Consider the following 15,843-nt stretch of genomic DNA (forward strand, 5'->3'; position numbering starts at 1 on the left):
TGTGGAAAATGTTTTTAAGAGGCTCTAGAACCCCTGATTGTGAGGATATGGCTATCAGAGATCCATTGTCTGGTAACATTAAACAAAAACCTGCTGGGCCTTTTTTCTCTCAACAGCTTGATTGCAATCAGTGTGTGTCCTTGAAAACAGTGAAAATAACATTTTATAGTATGCTAATTGAGCCTCCCAAGTCTGGCATCCTGTGTGGTAGATTTGTGAGGTTTAATTTTGCAATTGAAAATGTAAAAAACACTAGAGCAGAAATGTATATATAGCCTAGAAATGTACATGCTAATATGTACACTGAAACCTGGACATACCCGATCAAAGGCCTAATTCCCCTTATATTGGAAACTGTATATCCATGAATATGGAATTACCTCTTTGCTTTACCAAGACACTGATTTTTAAAAACCTTATTTAGTTCCCATTGCAATAGCAGCCACTCTGGTTTTAAGAAACATAACAGGATGCAAATTGAAGCTTTCTGGACTTTTCTCTCTTCCCAGTGATGAATGAGATTGTCACACTCAACTACTTGGAGCCTCAGACTGACTACGAGCTGTGTGTGCAGCTGGCCCGTCCTGGAGAGGGTGGAGAAGGCCATCCTGGACCTGTGAGACGATTCACAACAGCATCTGTCGGTCAGTGGAAGCCAGCAGACATTTATTCCTGAGCTGGGTGGGAGCGGGAGGAAGGGGAAAGAGGAAGGAAGAGCAGGAAGGGTGGTGTGGGCTGAGTGGGTGGGTGGGGATGGAGGTGGAAGGAGTTTGCTGTGGACGGGGTAGGAAAGTGACAGGAAGACTCGAAACTTCGAGCCAAACAGATCCTTTATTTGGGCTGGACTGCTGCTCTGTCTCCAGGGGGGAGGGGGACTGTAGCCATCCAGGGGGACAGAGGAGGAAGCAGATGAGCCTTCAGGAAGGCGAGGCCATCCCTGAGGACTTGAGATTTACTTAGCAGCCACTGTGTTGAGCCTTGACTTCTGTATATCACCCCCAGCTTCCTGTTTCCATCCCACGGGACCGTACCAGGCTTTTGCCACAAACATGCTTCAGAAAATCCAAGTTTATTTATTTTTTAAAAAATAATTTCTATTTTTCAAAGTAATCCATGCCCTTAGTTCAAACATCAAATAGAAGGAAAGGCTTTTGTTTGAGGAAAGGTCCTCCTCTGCTCTACCCCCCACCTCCCCCAGCCCTGCTTCCTTTCAACCTCGGTTTCTATACTAAGCTATTTATTTCAGTGTTTACCTTGATGTTGCTAAGTCAGTGGTTCTAACGTTAGTATCCACCAGAACCACCTGAAGAGTTTGTTAAAACAAATTGCTGGACCCTACTCCCAGAATCTTTTAAAATTTTACTGTATTATTTTGTGCATATGAGTGTTTTTGCCTGCATGTATGTCTGCACAATACATTCATGCAGTGTCTGTGGACGCCCCAGGGCATCAGATCCCCTGGGAGTAGAGTTACAGCTGGTTGTGATCCACCATGTGGGTTCTAGAAATCAAACCTGGGTCCTCTGGAGGAAAAGCCAGTGCTCTTAACCCCTGAACTATCTCTCCAACACTATCTACCCTGAATTTTTGATCCAATAGGTTTGAAGGAAGGTTATGGTTCAATAGTTAGGTTCTCTCTCTCTCTCTCTCTCTCTCTCTCTCTCTCTCTCTCTCTCTCTCTCTCTCTCTCTCTCTCTCTCTCTCTCTGGCTTCACTCTACAGTCCAGGACTGGAATTCACAATATAGCCCATGCAGACCTTTAACTGTGCTAATTCTCATGCTTCAACCTCTCCAGTGCTGAGTACAGGTGTGAGTCACACCTACAGAACATTTCTTCCTTTACTGGTGTTATTCAGTATCTACTGGCCTTGCATCATGTGGATGGAGGAGCTCTCGATGTGTGCAGACTCCTTGATGCTAACTGAATTCCAGTTTCCTGCTCCTTGATGCCCTCCTCTGAAACACTAGAGTGACCTTTATAATATTCTCTTCCTGTCTCTTGATTCATTCTGTGTCCTTTAATCACTCTTATTATCACCTGATGAGTGGTTTATAGTTGCAAGTTCTTGTGTGTTCTTTACAGTGCCCTGTGTTCTACAGCAGGTCAGAACTGTTCAGCTCTGCATCAGCTTCCTTGTCACTCAGAACAAATTCCCCAGACAACAACTTAGGAAGGAAAGGTGTGTTTCAGCTCCTGGTTTCAGAGGATTCGCTCCAAGGTCACTCACTCTATCTGTGTAGGTAGAGCGTACTGGTGGAGGGAACCTGTGGCAAAGGGATCTTCTTCCTCTTATGGTGACCATGAAGAGCAGGGTAGGGGAAAGGGCCAGGCAACCAGAAAACTACTCAGTACCCGCATTCAGTAAGGTAATCGTCTACCTAGGTTTGACTTCTCAGTGTTCTAGAATGTCCAAAAGCAGCACTGTCCTCTGAGAGCCAAGCCTCTGGTACATGAGCTTTCCTGGAGACAGTTTGCATCCAAACTACAATAGCTTCCAAACACAGAAGCTTTTAGCTTGAAGCCCCAAAGCTCCAGAGTCAGGCAGAGGCTCACATCCCAGGGCTTAGTGTACCAACGCCTACCATCTCAGTTACAGCTCTTGAGCTTTGGCTGTTTGGTTCCTAGACACTTTATCTTAATAGCTCCCGTGGGCTTCTGACAACTGAGGCTTGTCGTCCTTGCAAGCACGGCCCCCACTCCCAGCTCCTTACACCTTGTTTCTCCCTTCCCAGGATCCCCACCACCTCTCACTTTCTTAATACTTCCACTTTCCTCCTACACTGTAGACTCTGACCTCCATTTCTCTGCAAACTCTCTAGCCACTTCTAAGGTAACAGTAAGAAATGGCATCCCATCATGATAAAAAATATCAAATAAACTCTGTAGGGAGAATAAAGATATCTCCATGACTCGAGTAAAGGGGCTCCTGCTGGGTCATTACCCTGCATTGAGAGGCAGGTGGCAGTTAATTCTCCCTTAGTTCATTATTGCATCAAAAGAGGAAGGTCACAATCTGACTCAAGCGGAAAGTATTCATGGGACAGAACATAAAAAACTCCCCAGACCTGCGGCGCGGGCATCCAGTCCTCAGAATACATTCCAGCCAGGATGCATTTAGGGACCTCTTGGAATATTTCAAAGTACTTCTGGGGGCAGTGGAAAGGGAACTCTTGAAGGTCCCCCTTTCCCACCAAGTGAATTCTGCTGATGCTGGCTTTTCGATTCATCTGGCAGTGGCACTGTTTGTTTTCATTAGGTGGGGAAGGCTGGGAGGCCAGGAGACGGGGAGGAGAACATGTTCCGAGCTCATTGCAGAGAAGAGAACAGCCAAAGCTGGGTGAAGGGTGACTGTGTCCCCAAAGGGAGGCTAAAGTAGAGATGGCTGCATTTGAAGCTCCTCCCACTACCCAAAGCAAAGGCTGAGGAGTTTTACAAATGTTTCCTGACACTCGCCTGTGCTTTATAAACTGTCTGTACATCCGCTGAGGGTGGCTTCTGTTCGGATTAAAGCTCCAGAGGCTAGCAAAAGGAGTAGATAGCACCTTTCTTCATCTTCCTGGATGCTAGTGATGAGCCAAGAAGACTTTTAGCAAAATGCCAGGCAAATGTGTGCACAACTGCTAGTCCTCATCAGTCTACGGACAATTAGAGCTGGGTAGGCTCTCAGGACCCTTCCTTCTTCCTTTGGCTAAGAGTTGGAAGTGTTTTTTAAATTCCCTTTTTTAAGTCCCACCATAAAGAGTTGGGTTTTTTTCCTTTAAATGTGAGTCCCATTAGACTATATTGCAAGTAAGAATTTAACACTACAGGCACACTGTCTGTCTATTCGTGTGCTGTGACCACCATTTGGAAAGCTTTGTCATGATCTAAAATGTTCTCACACTCTGCAAATCAGTCCTACCTGACCCCCAAACTCCCATGCCCGGGGGTGATGATGCCACTGTCCTGAGATGAGGAAGGAAGGCTCTTGTCATGCTTTGAAGGGACTTTTTATTTGGAACTTATAAATCAATTACTGGTTATTAATTAAAAGTAGACATCTTCTTCCTTTATTCATGGACATGAGATGGGAAAGGAAAGGAAGGAGGGAAAAAATATCGACAGAGTTCCTAAGACTTCCCAAACTCTTTCATGACCATTATCCCCCTTATTCTCCTGTGACTAGAAGATGAGTCTGCCTGTGCCATTTTACAGGTGAACTTAGGTTATGGATTTGCCCAGATTATGAAGTAGAAGCAGGCTGTTCCTGTCTCTCTAATTTTAAAAATTCATACTATTTCTTTTGGCAGCTTCTCTGGTACCCCATCCTGGGTAGGTGTAGCCAGGCAAGAGGTGTTTATAGCTAGTACAGTAATGTGGTCAGGATGGGGTTAGGGCTAGCCCCTCACCATAGCGGGTGTGATACCTGAAATTCTCCTTGCTGGGAGGAAGTGACCTGACATTTGTGGCTTGAAAATGTCTCTCTCAAAATGGTAATGAAACAAAACCCACTGTGTTCGTTTCTATTAGTTGCTCTGCTTCCCTTTCCAGTTGTGGACTTGACTTAGGAAGTTCCCATTACCTGTAACACTGTAACTATTTTGATTGAGCGCCTGCTCTTACTCATTTGTAGTAACCCTTGGGATGACTGTCATTTCATTAAAGAATTTTGAAGATTTGCTCTTCCCGCATCATTTACTATTATAAGAATGCTGTAAATGAACATCCCCATGCACAGATATTTTCATCTTCCTTTGGAATATTTATTTCCTCAGGATAAATCCCTGGTAGTCAGGTGTTAAGGCCAAAGAATATAAACATTTTTAAGGCTCTTGAAAAATTTAGTCATGTTGCAAGTTGTTCTCAAGAAGGTTGTGTTTCTATATTAAAACCACCCAAGGTGTATGTAAAAATTACTTCAAAGATTTACTGCTGTGTTAGGAGGGGAAATATCATGGCTGCTTGCTTATGTGTTTTGGTAGCTTGTGGGTATTTTATGTTATTTTAGAAACCAAGATTACTCGTTGCAGATGCCCTCTGGAGCTGTCATTACTTCCATCCAATATGAAAATAACCATCTTTTGGTGACTTCTAGGACTCCCTCCTCCAAGAGGTCTCAGTCTCCTGCCAAAAAGCCAGACGACTCTAAATTTGACCTGGCAACCAATATTTCCAACCTCAAAAGATGAAGTTTATGTCGAAGTTGAGAGGAGGTCCATGCAAAAAAAAAGTGATCAGCAGAACATCAAAGTGCCAGGGAACCTGACCTCGGTGCTACTGAACAACTTAAGCCCCAGGGAACAGTATGTTGTCCGAGCTCGAGTCAACACCAAGGCCCAGGGGGAGTGGAGTGAAGACCTCACGGCCTGGACCCTTAGTGACAGTAAGTAACTGGCACTGCCCCAGCCTCCCTCAGCAACATTTGCCTACTGTCCTTTGAACCTAACTTCTAGCACAAGGCCTTAGAGGTCCCAAGGGTGTTTATTATGTGAATGAAAGCTAATAAGTGTCCATGGAATCATCTTAATGTCCTTCAGTAGTATACTGGAAGGGCCCACTGGCAATTGGGCAACACCATGCTGCAATTTGTCTGTCCTTGCTCTGGACTTGTTTATTAGCAACAAGAATATCAGTAGCAATAATAAAGTTCTCTGGGGCTTTAACAGCTATAGGACAATTTTTAAGGGTTATCATTATTATATATCTTTATATACATGGATGCTGATTCATGATGAATGAGTCTTCCTCAATTTTATAAACAAAATAATTTGCTTTGGAAATTCTTCATAACATACTGTTATCAGAGTTTAAAAATATTTATGAGAACAGTTAAAAACCTCTTTTCTCTAAAAATGTCTTGTAGTCCAGGCTTTTCTGTATTTAGATTGGTTATTTGAAACCCCGAGGTTCTTTGTAATACTGAAACTTCTCTGTCTTTGGACAGTGAGTCTAACGTGCTTCATGGAATGAGGTCTGTGTCTTTGTAATCTGAAGCCTTGGAAAGACGGGCTAGAGATACCTATTGGCCGTACCACCTACTACATGGTCCTCACCAAACCCAGAGTCAAGGCTGTCTGCTGCAGCTACTTCTCTTGGCTCAGTAACATGTAGGAGAAAGAGCTCCATATTTCCTCAGTAATACTTTCTCATACCAGTGACTCATGGAAATCTGTACTGTTTGCCAGTGTCTAGGGATTATTCATCATTGTCATAGTTAGAGTTTCTATTGTCGTGAGAAAACACCACAACCAAAGCAACTTGAGAGGAAAGGGTTTATTTGGCTTACATACCCTATGTTGCCGTCTGTTAAGGGAAACCAAGGCTGGAATTTGAGCCAGGAACTAAAGCAGAGGCCATGGAGAATAGTACTTACTTCTAGGCTTGCTCAGCCTGCTTTCTTATGCACCTCAGGGGCTCAGCAATGCTCCCCTCTTCAGATATGTGGCCCCACCCAGAATAGGCTGGGCCTTCACAAACAACACTAATTAAGAAAATGTCTCACAGGCTTGCCTGTAGGCCAACCTTTTGGAAGCATTTTCTCAATTGTGGTCTCCTCAGGTAAATCTAGCTTGTGTCAAGTGGACAAAAAAACAAACAAACAAACAAAAACCCCAAAACCAAAAACTAGAACAGTCATTCATATTTCATATACACACATTTGTATCTATCTATCTATCTATAAATTATATCTATCTATCTATCTATCTATCTATCTATCTATCTATCTATCTATCTATCTATTTAATTGTGTGAAAGTTAGAAGTTACAGAATAGTGTAAGGACTAACATGACACAGAGAATGGACAACTCTCACACTTTGTCATTTGTACTTTTAATAATAACAAAATGTACACACACACAAATTTCCCGTGACTGTTATTCCAACTCTTTCTTTTCCTCTGTCTCCAGACAGAATTGTGTTTATTATGGGTCTTTCCATTCATTTTAGTATAGATACAGTTGTAGAGTCATAAGTGTATTTATATGTATATATATATGTATATGTATATATATATATATATACATCTTCATCCTTTTCTGAATAAGCATGATTTATATCTTCTAATTTATTTTACTCTAACATATGCCTTTTAAACATCTATATAATATTCTTTCTTATAAATATGACATTATTATTTTTTAATAATTTTTGAGATTTTATTTTTCTTTTATATTTATGGGCATTTTGTCTGCTTTTATGTCTGTCCAGCACATGTGGTCAGTGCCTGTGGAGACCAAAGAGAGTATTTGATTTGGAGTTTTCACAGTCGCTAGATGTCATATGGGTACTGAAAATTGAATGCAGATCTTGTGGAAGATTAGCCAGTGCTCTTGACTACTAAGCCCTCTCTCCATCCCCATATGAATTATTTTCGATAGCATATAAAATAGTGAGTTTTATTATGACATTTGCATACATATATATCATTGTATGTTGCCCAGTTTGACCTAAAACCTATGGTGATCCTCTTGTCCCAGCTTCCTCAGTGCTAGGATTATGGGCATGAGTCACCATACCCAGCTTAGATGATAGTTTTGAGATTCTGTTTTGGAACCACCATCCTGATTTCCATAGTAACTGCACAGGTTTGCACTCCTGCCCCCAGTAGATAAAAGTTGCTCTTTCTCTACATTCCCACCAGAATTTGTCATTTATTTTCTTGATGGCAGCCATTCTGCTAACTGGGGTGAGGTAGGATCCCAACAGAGCTTTAATCTGCATTTCCCTGATGGCTAAGGATGCTGAACATGTTTTCAAATATTCATTGGTGATTTGAATTTATTCTTTTGATCTGCTCATCTCATTAGCCTCCTTACCAGTTGGGTATTTGAGGCTTCCTGCTCATTTTATTAGCCAACTTGCCAATTTGGTACTTGAGGTTTTCTTAATGTTTAATGTTTTTAACCCTTTACAGATTGTGGATGTTGGTCCACTGTCAGATGTGTAATTGAAAAAGGTTTTCTTCTATTTCTTAACCCATTTCTTTGTCCTATCGATGGCTTCCTCTGCTGTACAGAAGCCTTTAAATTTCACACACTCCTCTTTTTACCAACTTTTATGCTGGTTTCCTATGCTGTTAGGATCCTTCTAAGTTATCTTGAAGTTTTCCCCTGTTTTTCTTTGGCATCAGGCATCACATGGTCTTTAGTCCATTTTGAATTGATTTTTGCGCAGGGTGAGACATAGGAATTTAACTTCATATTTCTATATCTGGATATCTAGTTTTCTTAGCATCATTTGCTGAAGAGGCTGTCTTTTCTCTAGTGTATGTTTTATAAACTTGTCAAAAATTAGGTGGTTGTAGTTATGTGGGTTTATTTCTGAGTTCTCTGTTCTAGTTCATTTATCCACAGTCTGGTTTTTGGTGCCAGTACCATGCTATTTTTGTGACTGTGGCTCTGTGACTATTTGGGGTCTTTTTGTGCTTCCATATAAATTTGTGGATTTTTTCCCTAGTTCTATGATAAATGTTATTAGACTTTTTCTAAGGATTGTGTGGCGTCTATAGACTGCTTTGGGTAATATGGCCATTTTCACACTGCTAATCTGTGAGCATGGGAGGTCTTTTCATTTTGTAGTATCATCAACTTCTTTCTTTGGTGTTTCAAAGTTTTCATTGTAGATGTTTTTCACCTCTTGAGTAGATTTATTCCTAGGTCATTTATTTGAAGCTACCATGAGTGGAATTTTTTTCTTGGCAAATTCACTATTGGTATATGGGACCATAATGAGTTATGTTGTTGTTTTGAGACAGTTTTATGTATTACAGGTTGGCCTTGCTCTTGCTATAAAGCTGAAGATGACCTTGTACTTCTGATCCTTCTGCCTCTACCTCCTGAGCTGAGTTCTGGAATTCAGGCACTCACCATCACACCCAGTTTATGCAGTGCTGGGGATGGGATGCAGGGCTTTATGCATGCTAGGTGAGCTCTCTACCAACTGAGCTACATGTCCAGTTCCTGGCTTGCTCAGTTTTGTGTGTTTATTTTTTTATCTTGCTACTTGTTTGAAAGTGGTGATCACATCTGTTTCCATTTGGGATCTTTAGGATACTATAAGTAGAAGATAATGCTATCTACAAATGGGGATAATTTGATTTTTTATATTCCTATTTATATCTCTTTTCTTGTCTTATTAAGACTTGAAGTATTTAAGCATGGAGTGAGTGCACAGTCTTGCCTCACTACTAATTTTAGAGGAAAAAATTCAGTATTTGTGCTGTGGATATCACTCTGAATAAATAAAATGCTGATTGGCCAGTAGCCAGGCAGGAAGTATAGGTGAGACAAAGAGAGAGAGAATTCTGGGAAGTGGAAGGCTGAGTCAGGAGCAGCATGTAACAGGCACACAGATAAAGCCACGAAATACGTGGCAACATATAGATGAACAGAAATGGGCTGAGTTTAAGTGTAAGAGCTGGTCAGTGGTAGGCCTGAGCAAATGGCCGAGAAGTTTTAAAAAAATATTAGCCTGTGTGTGTTTATTTTGGTCTGAGAGGCTGAGGACTGGAGGTAACTCCAGCTACAGTATTTGTTCATTTAATGTAATGTTGGTTAGCAGATATTTATAGAATACTTCATCCAATAGTTTTAGAATGTTTTGTAAAATAGGTCATATTTTAGACCATGAAGCAAATGTTTAAAATGGAAAAGTATTGATGCTAGGTCTGGAGCTCAGCTGGTAGAGTACTTGCCTAGCACACACACATAAAGCCCTGGGTTTGACCTCTAATGGCACATAAACTAGGCATGGTCATCCATCCTGAAATTCTAGCAGTCAACAGGTGAAGACTGGAAGATCAGGAATTAAAGGTCATTCTTAGCTACATAGCAACTTTGAGGCCAGCCTGAGATTTTGCCTCAAAAATCTACATAAAAATATTGAAGCAATTTGTTATGTCCTGTCAGATTATAGTGGATAAAAGTAGAAATCAATAGCAAGAGAAAACACAGAAACAATACAAATACTGGTAGACTGAACAACACACTCTTGGATGACCAATGGTTAACTTAAGAAATCAAGAAGTAGTTGAAAAATTAATAGACTCCAATGAAAATTAATGAACAATTTATTAAAACCTTTGTGATATAGCAAACATATTTCCAAGAAAAAAGTGTATAGCTATGAATGCTTACATTAAAAAGCATTCATAATGTAAAGAGCATGAGCTCTCAACTAAATAAGGATGAGCCTCAAGGTCACAGAAAAATAAGAGTATGACAATCCCAAATGCACTGGATTAAAAGAAATAATAAAGATGAGGGCAGACATTAGTGACATGAACACTGAAAGCACAATACAAAGAATTAAAAAAAGCATTCTTTGAAAAATATAAGGTTAACAAGTCCTTAGCCAAATTAGCCAAAAGAAGAGAATACTCAAATTTATAAAACTGGAGATAAGGAGTGGGGGGAATATTAGACTAGATTCTGGGGACTAATTAGATATCTCAAGAGGTAAATGCTGCCAAGCCTGAAAACCTGAGTTCAATTTCTGGGGCCCATATGGTAGAAGGAAACAACCAACTACTGCAGCTTGTTCTTTGACTTGAACACATGCATACACACACACACACACACACACACACACATACACACACACACACACTACAAATAAATGCTTAAAAAATAGATTCCAAAGAACTCTAGAGGATCATTACAGTATACTTTGATAACTTGTATTCTTTTGTTTGTTTGTTTGTTTTGTTGAGACACGGTTTTTCTGTGTAACAGCTCTGGCTGTCTTGAGACTCACCCTATAGACCAGGCTGGCCTGGAACTCACAGAGATCCTCCTGTCTCTGCCTTCCAAGTGTTAGGATTAAAGGCATGCACCACCATCTGGAAAATATAGAATAAATTGATATATTCCTATGACTTACCAAATTAAATCAAGAAGCTATAAATACCATAAAGAGATCTCTAACAAGCAATGAGATTATATCAGTAATAGTCTTCCAACAAAGAAAAACCCAGGACCAGACATACTCAACACTGAATTCTACCAACACTTTATCAAGGAGCTAACATTAATGCCACTCAAATTGTTTAATAAAATATAAATGGAAAGAACACTATTAAACTCTTTCTACAAAGCTGGTATTATCATAAAATAGATAAAACACACACAAAAGAAAACTATAGACAAATTTCCCTGATGAACTTAGATGCAAAAAAAAATCTCAGTAAAATACCCTCCAGCTGAGTTCATGAACATATCAAGAAGATGTGCTATGGCAAAGTGGTTTCATTCCAGGGATGCAAATATTGCTCAAAATGTACTAGTAGGTGTAAAACAGTACACAAATAGACTTCATAATAGAAATTACCTAAAGATCTCAGAAAAGACATTTGGTAAGTCCAAAACCTTTTCACGATAAAAGCCCTAAAGAAAGTAGGAATAGAAGGAACACATCTTAATATAATAAAGCAGTTATCAGAACAGTTACACTGGCCTGTCTTTAACTTTTGTTTTCTTGATAAACCTCCATTCTTTCACTCTATTATTGTCTTCACCATTGACAATGTGTGTTTCTTGGAGACAACAGAAGTTGGATCTTGTCTTTTAATTCATTAAGGAAGTCTGAATCTTTTAAATTAGAGAGTTAAAACCATCTATACTTATGGTTATCACTGAGAGAGGTTTGCTAAAACTTGTAATTTAGTTAACTTTTCTGGTTAGTTGGGTGATTGTTATGCTTTTCTTTCTTTTCTATTCATATTAGTGGTTTACTGGCATACAGTGTTGAACATGACGAATTCCTTCTTATTTCTCTTTGTTTCAACGTTTCTTCTCATGAAATTTATCATTTCCTATGCTCTCAATTGAGAATGTCTTTTTTCCTCCTCTGTACACAGCATTCATTTAAGCATCTCTTTTAGTCTGTCTCGGTAGCTACCAGCTGCCCTCGTGGTGCTTGTCTTGAAATGTCCTTATTTCATTGTTAATTTTTATAGATACTTTTGCTGGATAGAACGGTCCTGGTTGGCAGTTCCTTACTTTCAGGGACTCCTAGGGCTTCTGTTGAGAGGTCTCATGTTATCCTGATGAGTTTGCCTTTGTAGATGGATTAGGGATTTTTTTCTCTAACAGCTTTTAATACTCTTTTTTGTCTTTTTGGTGTGTTGAGTGTAACGTGTTGTAGAAAGGTTGTTTGGCCATGTCTATGGAAAGGTATAAGTGCCTCTTGTGCTTAGATATCTATTTCTTTCCTAGATTTGAGGTAATTTCTCCTGAAATTTTATGAATTGGATGCCCCTATGCCTTTGGTTTTTAATTTCAGCTTTTTTATTCTATGGATGCTTACTTAGGTCTAAACTTCTGATTATATTCCAAGATTCTTAGATGTAGCAGTCATGTTTACACATTTATGGGTGAGTGTACCTGTGCATGTTCTCAGAACCCAGGGAAGAAAATTGGGTCTTCTTCTCTAGCACTCTCTGCCTTATTCCTTGAAGAAAGGGTCTTGCATTGAAGTGGAGCCAGGCTGATGCCAGGCTGATGCCCCAGAGAGCTTCACGTCTCTCTGTTCCATAGCAGTGCACTGCATTCGTGTGCATGGCCACACCTGGCTTTTGACATGGGTGCTAGGATCAACTTTCTCTTCTTCCTGCTCAGGTAGCGAATGCTCTTACTCATCATGTCATCTCTCTAGTCTGAGTTTTTTCTAAAGTTGATATTTGAATGTAGTATTTTCTTTACTTTGTCTTCCATCCCTGATAGTCTTCCATTTGCTTGGTCTAATCTATTGGTAATCCTTTCCACTGTGGTTTTTCTAATTAGCCGAGTTTTTCTTTCATACATTCCCACCCATCTTACTTTTCACGTTGAATTTCTCTTCAACATTGTGGATTTCCCCTCTGTATTGCTGATTTTCTCATCCATTTTGAGACATTTTAGGTCTGAGTTGGTCTCCTTACTTCATCTCTTTACTTGTATCCTCTTTGAGGTCACTGATTATTTTTACAAGGAAATTTGGAATTCTTTATCTAATACTTTACTCATTTCAGGATCTTTGAATTTAGCAGTAGCAACATTATGGTCTTTTTTAGGTTTGTCGTGCTTCCCTCTTACCATTTATTTGTTTATTGCTTGGGATTCCTCTTCTGATTTTATTTGGGATTCTTTCAGTAAGCAGCAAGCCTCAGAACAGAGAAAGCCAACTGCTTATAATAGCAGCAGTGCTAACATGAACAGGAAATAGAAATGTACCGTAGATTATCGAGAGGCCACCCACATACCATCCAACAGACTGCCAGTTACCACAGGATGGAAAGTGGCAAAAATCCCCAAGAATGTGCTACGTAGTCAAAATTATGTAAAATTAGTATAAATGTAGAAATAGTTAATGAATGATATAAAGGGAGGGCCAGTGAAAGGGAAAGTGGAGAAGCAGAGTTAAATAAAGGACAAAGAAGAATAGAAAAGGAAGCATGAAATTATGAAGGAAGCATGGAAAGCAAAGATATAAACATTTTTTAGGGGTGGAAGAGATGGAACATTTGATCAGGTGCTTGTCTGAAAATGTGAGTTCAGAGCCCTAGCATCCAGTAAAACCTGTGTGTGGTGGGCTGCATCTGTAATCCCAACTCTGGGGAGGCAGAGAGAGGAGGATCCCTTGACCTCACTGGTGAGTAACTCCATCTCAAAGCTTAAGGTATGGGGTGATTTTGGAAGACACCAGATGTCACCCTCCGGCCTCCACACATATAGGCACACACAGTCACGTGCAGCCCCTGCACCCCCAAAAACATACACACATACTTTTAATTGAAAGATTGCCCAATAATGAAAACTGGATAAACAAAATTAGATCAATATAAGAGAGGAAACAACAATGAAAGCATAAGTGCTCTTAAGAATCAGATAAAGTCAAATATTACTAAAAGTGTAGTAAAATACGGAGGCACAAAGGGCAAAAAGGAAGATAAAAAAGGGAAGAGATTGCTTAATAATGAAAACTATATGAAGAAAATCAGAAGACTGTCCAAAGAGGTTAATTTTAAAAGGAAGAAAGGAAGTTGAAATCACCTCTTCTCTTTTATCCTGACTCTTCTCATCACCACATCACACAGAGGCAGCTTCCAACCCGCCATTTCACTTTATCATGCCATTTATCAATTTCTTTTAACATTTATGCTGTTATCCTTTATTGATTTGTATTTTTCATACCACACAAAAACTGCAATGTCTATTCTTATACGTGTTTCCATGTGCACAGGGTTGAAAGCTATTCCAGGGAACAAGTCCAGAAGCGGATCTTATTTGCAGAGATCCTCTGAAAGAACCTAGTGAGCTTGTACTGTGTTCAGGAGTGCATAAAAGCACTGCACTCCCTCTGTCCATCTCCATATACTCCCCCTGTGTGGACACCACCTGAGGATGTTGTCAGCCAGTTACAGTTTACCAATTTTAAAAGCCTACCATAGTTCATGATTGTTATGAAGGGGGTCTCAGGGAGACTTCAAGGGTGATTCTGTCCTGGGAACCTCAGAACATGATTTTCTGACCCTGCCATGTCCCTGAATGAAATGCAATCTTGCTTTCCTCAAATCTCTGGAGTCTTGTCTATACGGACTTAGCACATTTTCTTACATATACGCTAGCACATGCCTACTATCTATGACTGTCTTTGGGGGTAAAGATAACTTTATAGCACCAAAGCCAAGACAGAGGAATCCGGAGCCAGACAACCAGAGTTGAATCCTGTGTCTTCTGCCTAACAGTGGGTGACCTTGACTGAGTCTCAAATCTCTCTGTGTCTCAGTACTCACAGCAAGGGAGAGAAAATAAGTTAAAACATGGAATAATTAGAGTAGTACATGGCATATTCTAAGCACCATGTAAATGTTAGCCCTCTCAGTCTTTGTATTCCAACCAGCATCAGAATTCTCCAAGCTTTCGTTTCCTGTAAAGAGACAAGCATGTGATATATGTATTGTATTCTCTTCTCTGGGCCAGTCTCTCACATCTACAGGAGTCACACTCTGGCCTGGAGTCAGCATGTGGGGGAGTGCTGTTTCTGTTCATGTTAGTGAATGACAGCGAATGAGTTGACATGAGCCCTCTCTCAAAGGCATGTTAATCTAAGAGGTGGCAGTAGGTCTTAAGTGAATTCTCTTTTAAATTTCCAGTTCTTCCTCCTCAACCAGAAAACATCAGGATCTCCAACATCACTGACTCAACAGCCATGGTTTCTTGGACAATAGTGGATGGTTATTCGATTTCCTCCATTATCATCCGCTATAAGGTTCAGGGCAAAAATGAAGACCAGCACATTGACGTGAAGATCAAGAATGTCACCATCACTCAGTACCAGCTCAAGGGCCTAGAGCCAGAGACTACATACCAGGTGGATATTTTTGCTGAGAATAACATAGGCTCAAGCAACCCAGCCTTTTCTCATGAACTGATGACGCTTCCACAGTCCCAAGGTTGGTAGTAGACTGATATCCCATTGGTACTTTTAGATAGCATCAGAGAATTCTATCTTGAGATGTTTGCTCCAAATGTCTGTCATCATTCATTTATTCTAATAAGCTTTATCATCACTATATGATCCTTAAAATAAAATGTCTTGAGAAGGATCTCTAGTGATCCATTTTCTCTCTTCTCTCCTCTCTCCTCTCTAATAATAATAAGAATATTATTATTCTTAATAAACTTAGAATTAATTAATCTCAAAGCATATCCCATCCAACAGTCTAAGAAAATGTGAAAAATATAAATTTCAATTTTGTGGAGAAAGAGGTATGCAGAGTTTGCTTATGGGAAGCAGCTGTGTAGCTACTTCAGTAAGAAGGGTTCCCTGCTATTCATTTTTTCTTGAGATGGATTCTTCTTTGGTTTTCAATGACATTAT

At 40.0% G+C, this 15,843-nt stretch overlaps 1 protein-coding gene across 2 annotated transcripts in view; it reads left to right on the forward strand.

Moving 5' to 3' along the window:
- Window positions 1-15,843, forward strand: part of Tek (TEK receptor tyrosine kinase) — a 114,589-nt gene that overhangs the window by 74,139 nt on the left and 24,607 nt on the right. For both annotated transcript variants that reach the window (XM_006974017.4, XM_006974018.4), the window contains exons 11-13: window positions 510-644; window positions 5,077-5,364; window positions 15,116-15,415. In XM_006974017.4, coding sequence (XP_006974079.1) covers window positions 510-644; window positions 5,077-5,364; window positions 15,116-15,415 — 723 coding nt within the window. The remainder of the gene's footprint in view (window positions 1-509; window positions 645-5,076; window positions 5,365-15,115; window positions 15,416-15,843) is intronic.

Source organism: Peromyscus maniculatus, chromosome 2, assembly GCF_049852395.1.
Source record: "Peromyscus maniculatus bairdii isolate BWxNUB_F1_BW_parent chromosome 2, HU_Pman_BW_mat_3.1, whole genome shotgun sequence".
NCBI classification, from domain to species: Eukaryota; Metazoa; Chordata; class Mammalia; order Rodentia; family Cricetidae; genus Peromyscus; species Peromyscus maniculatus.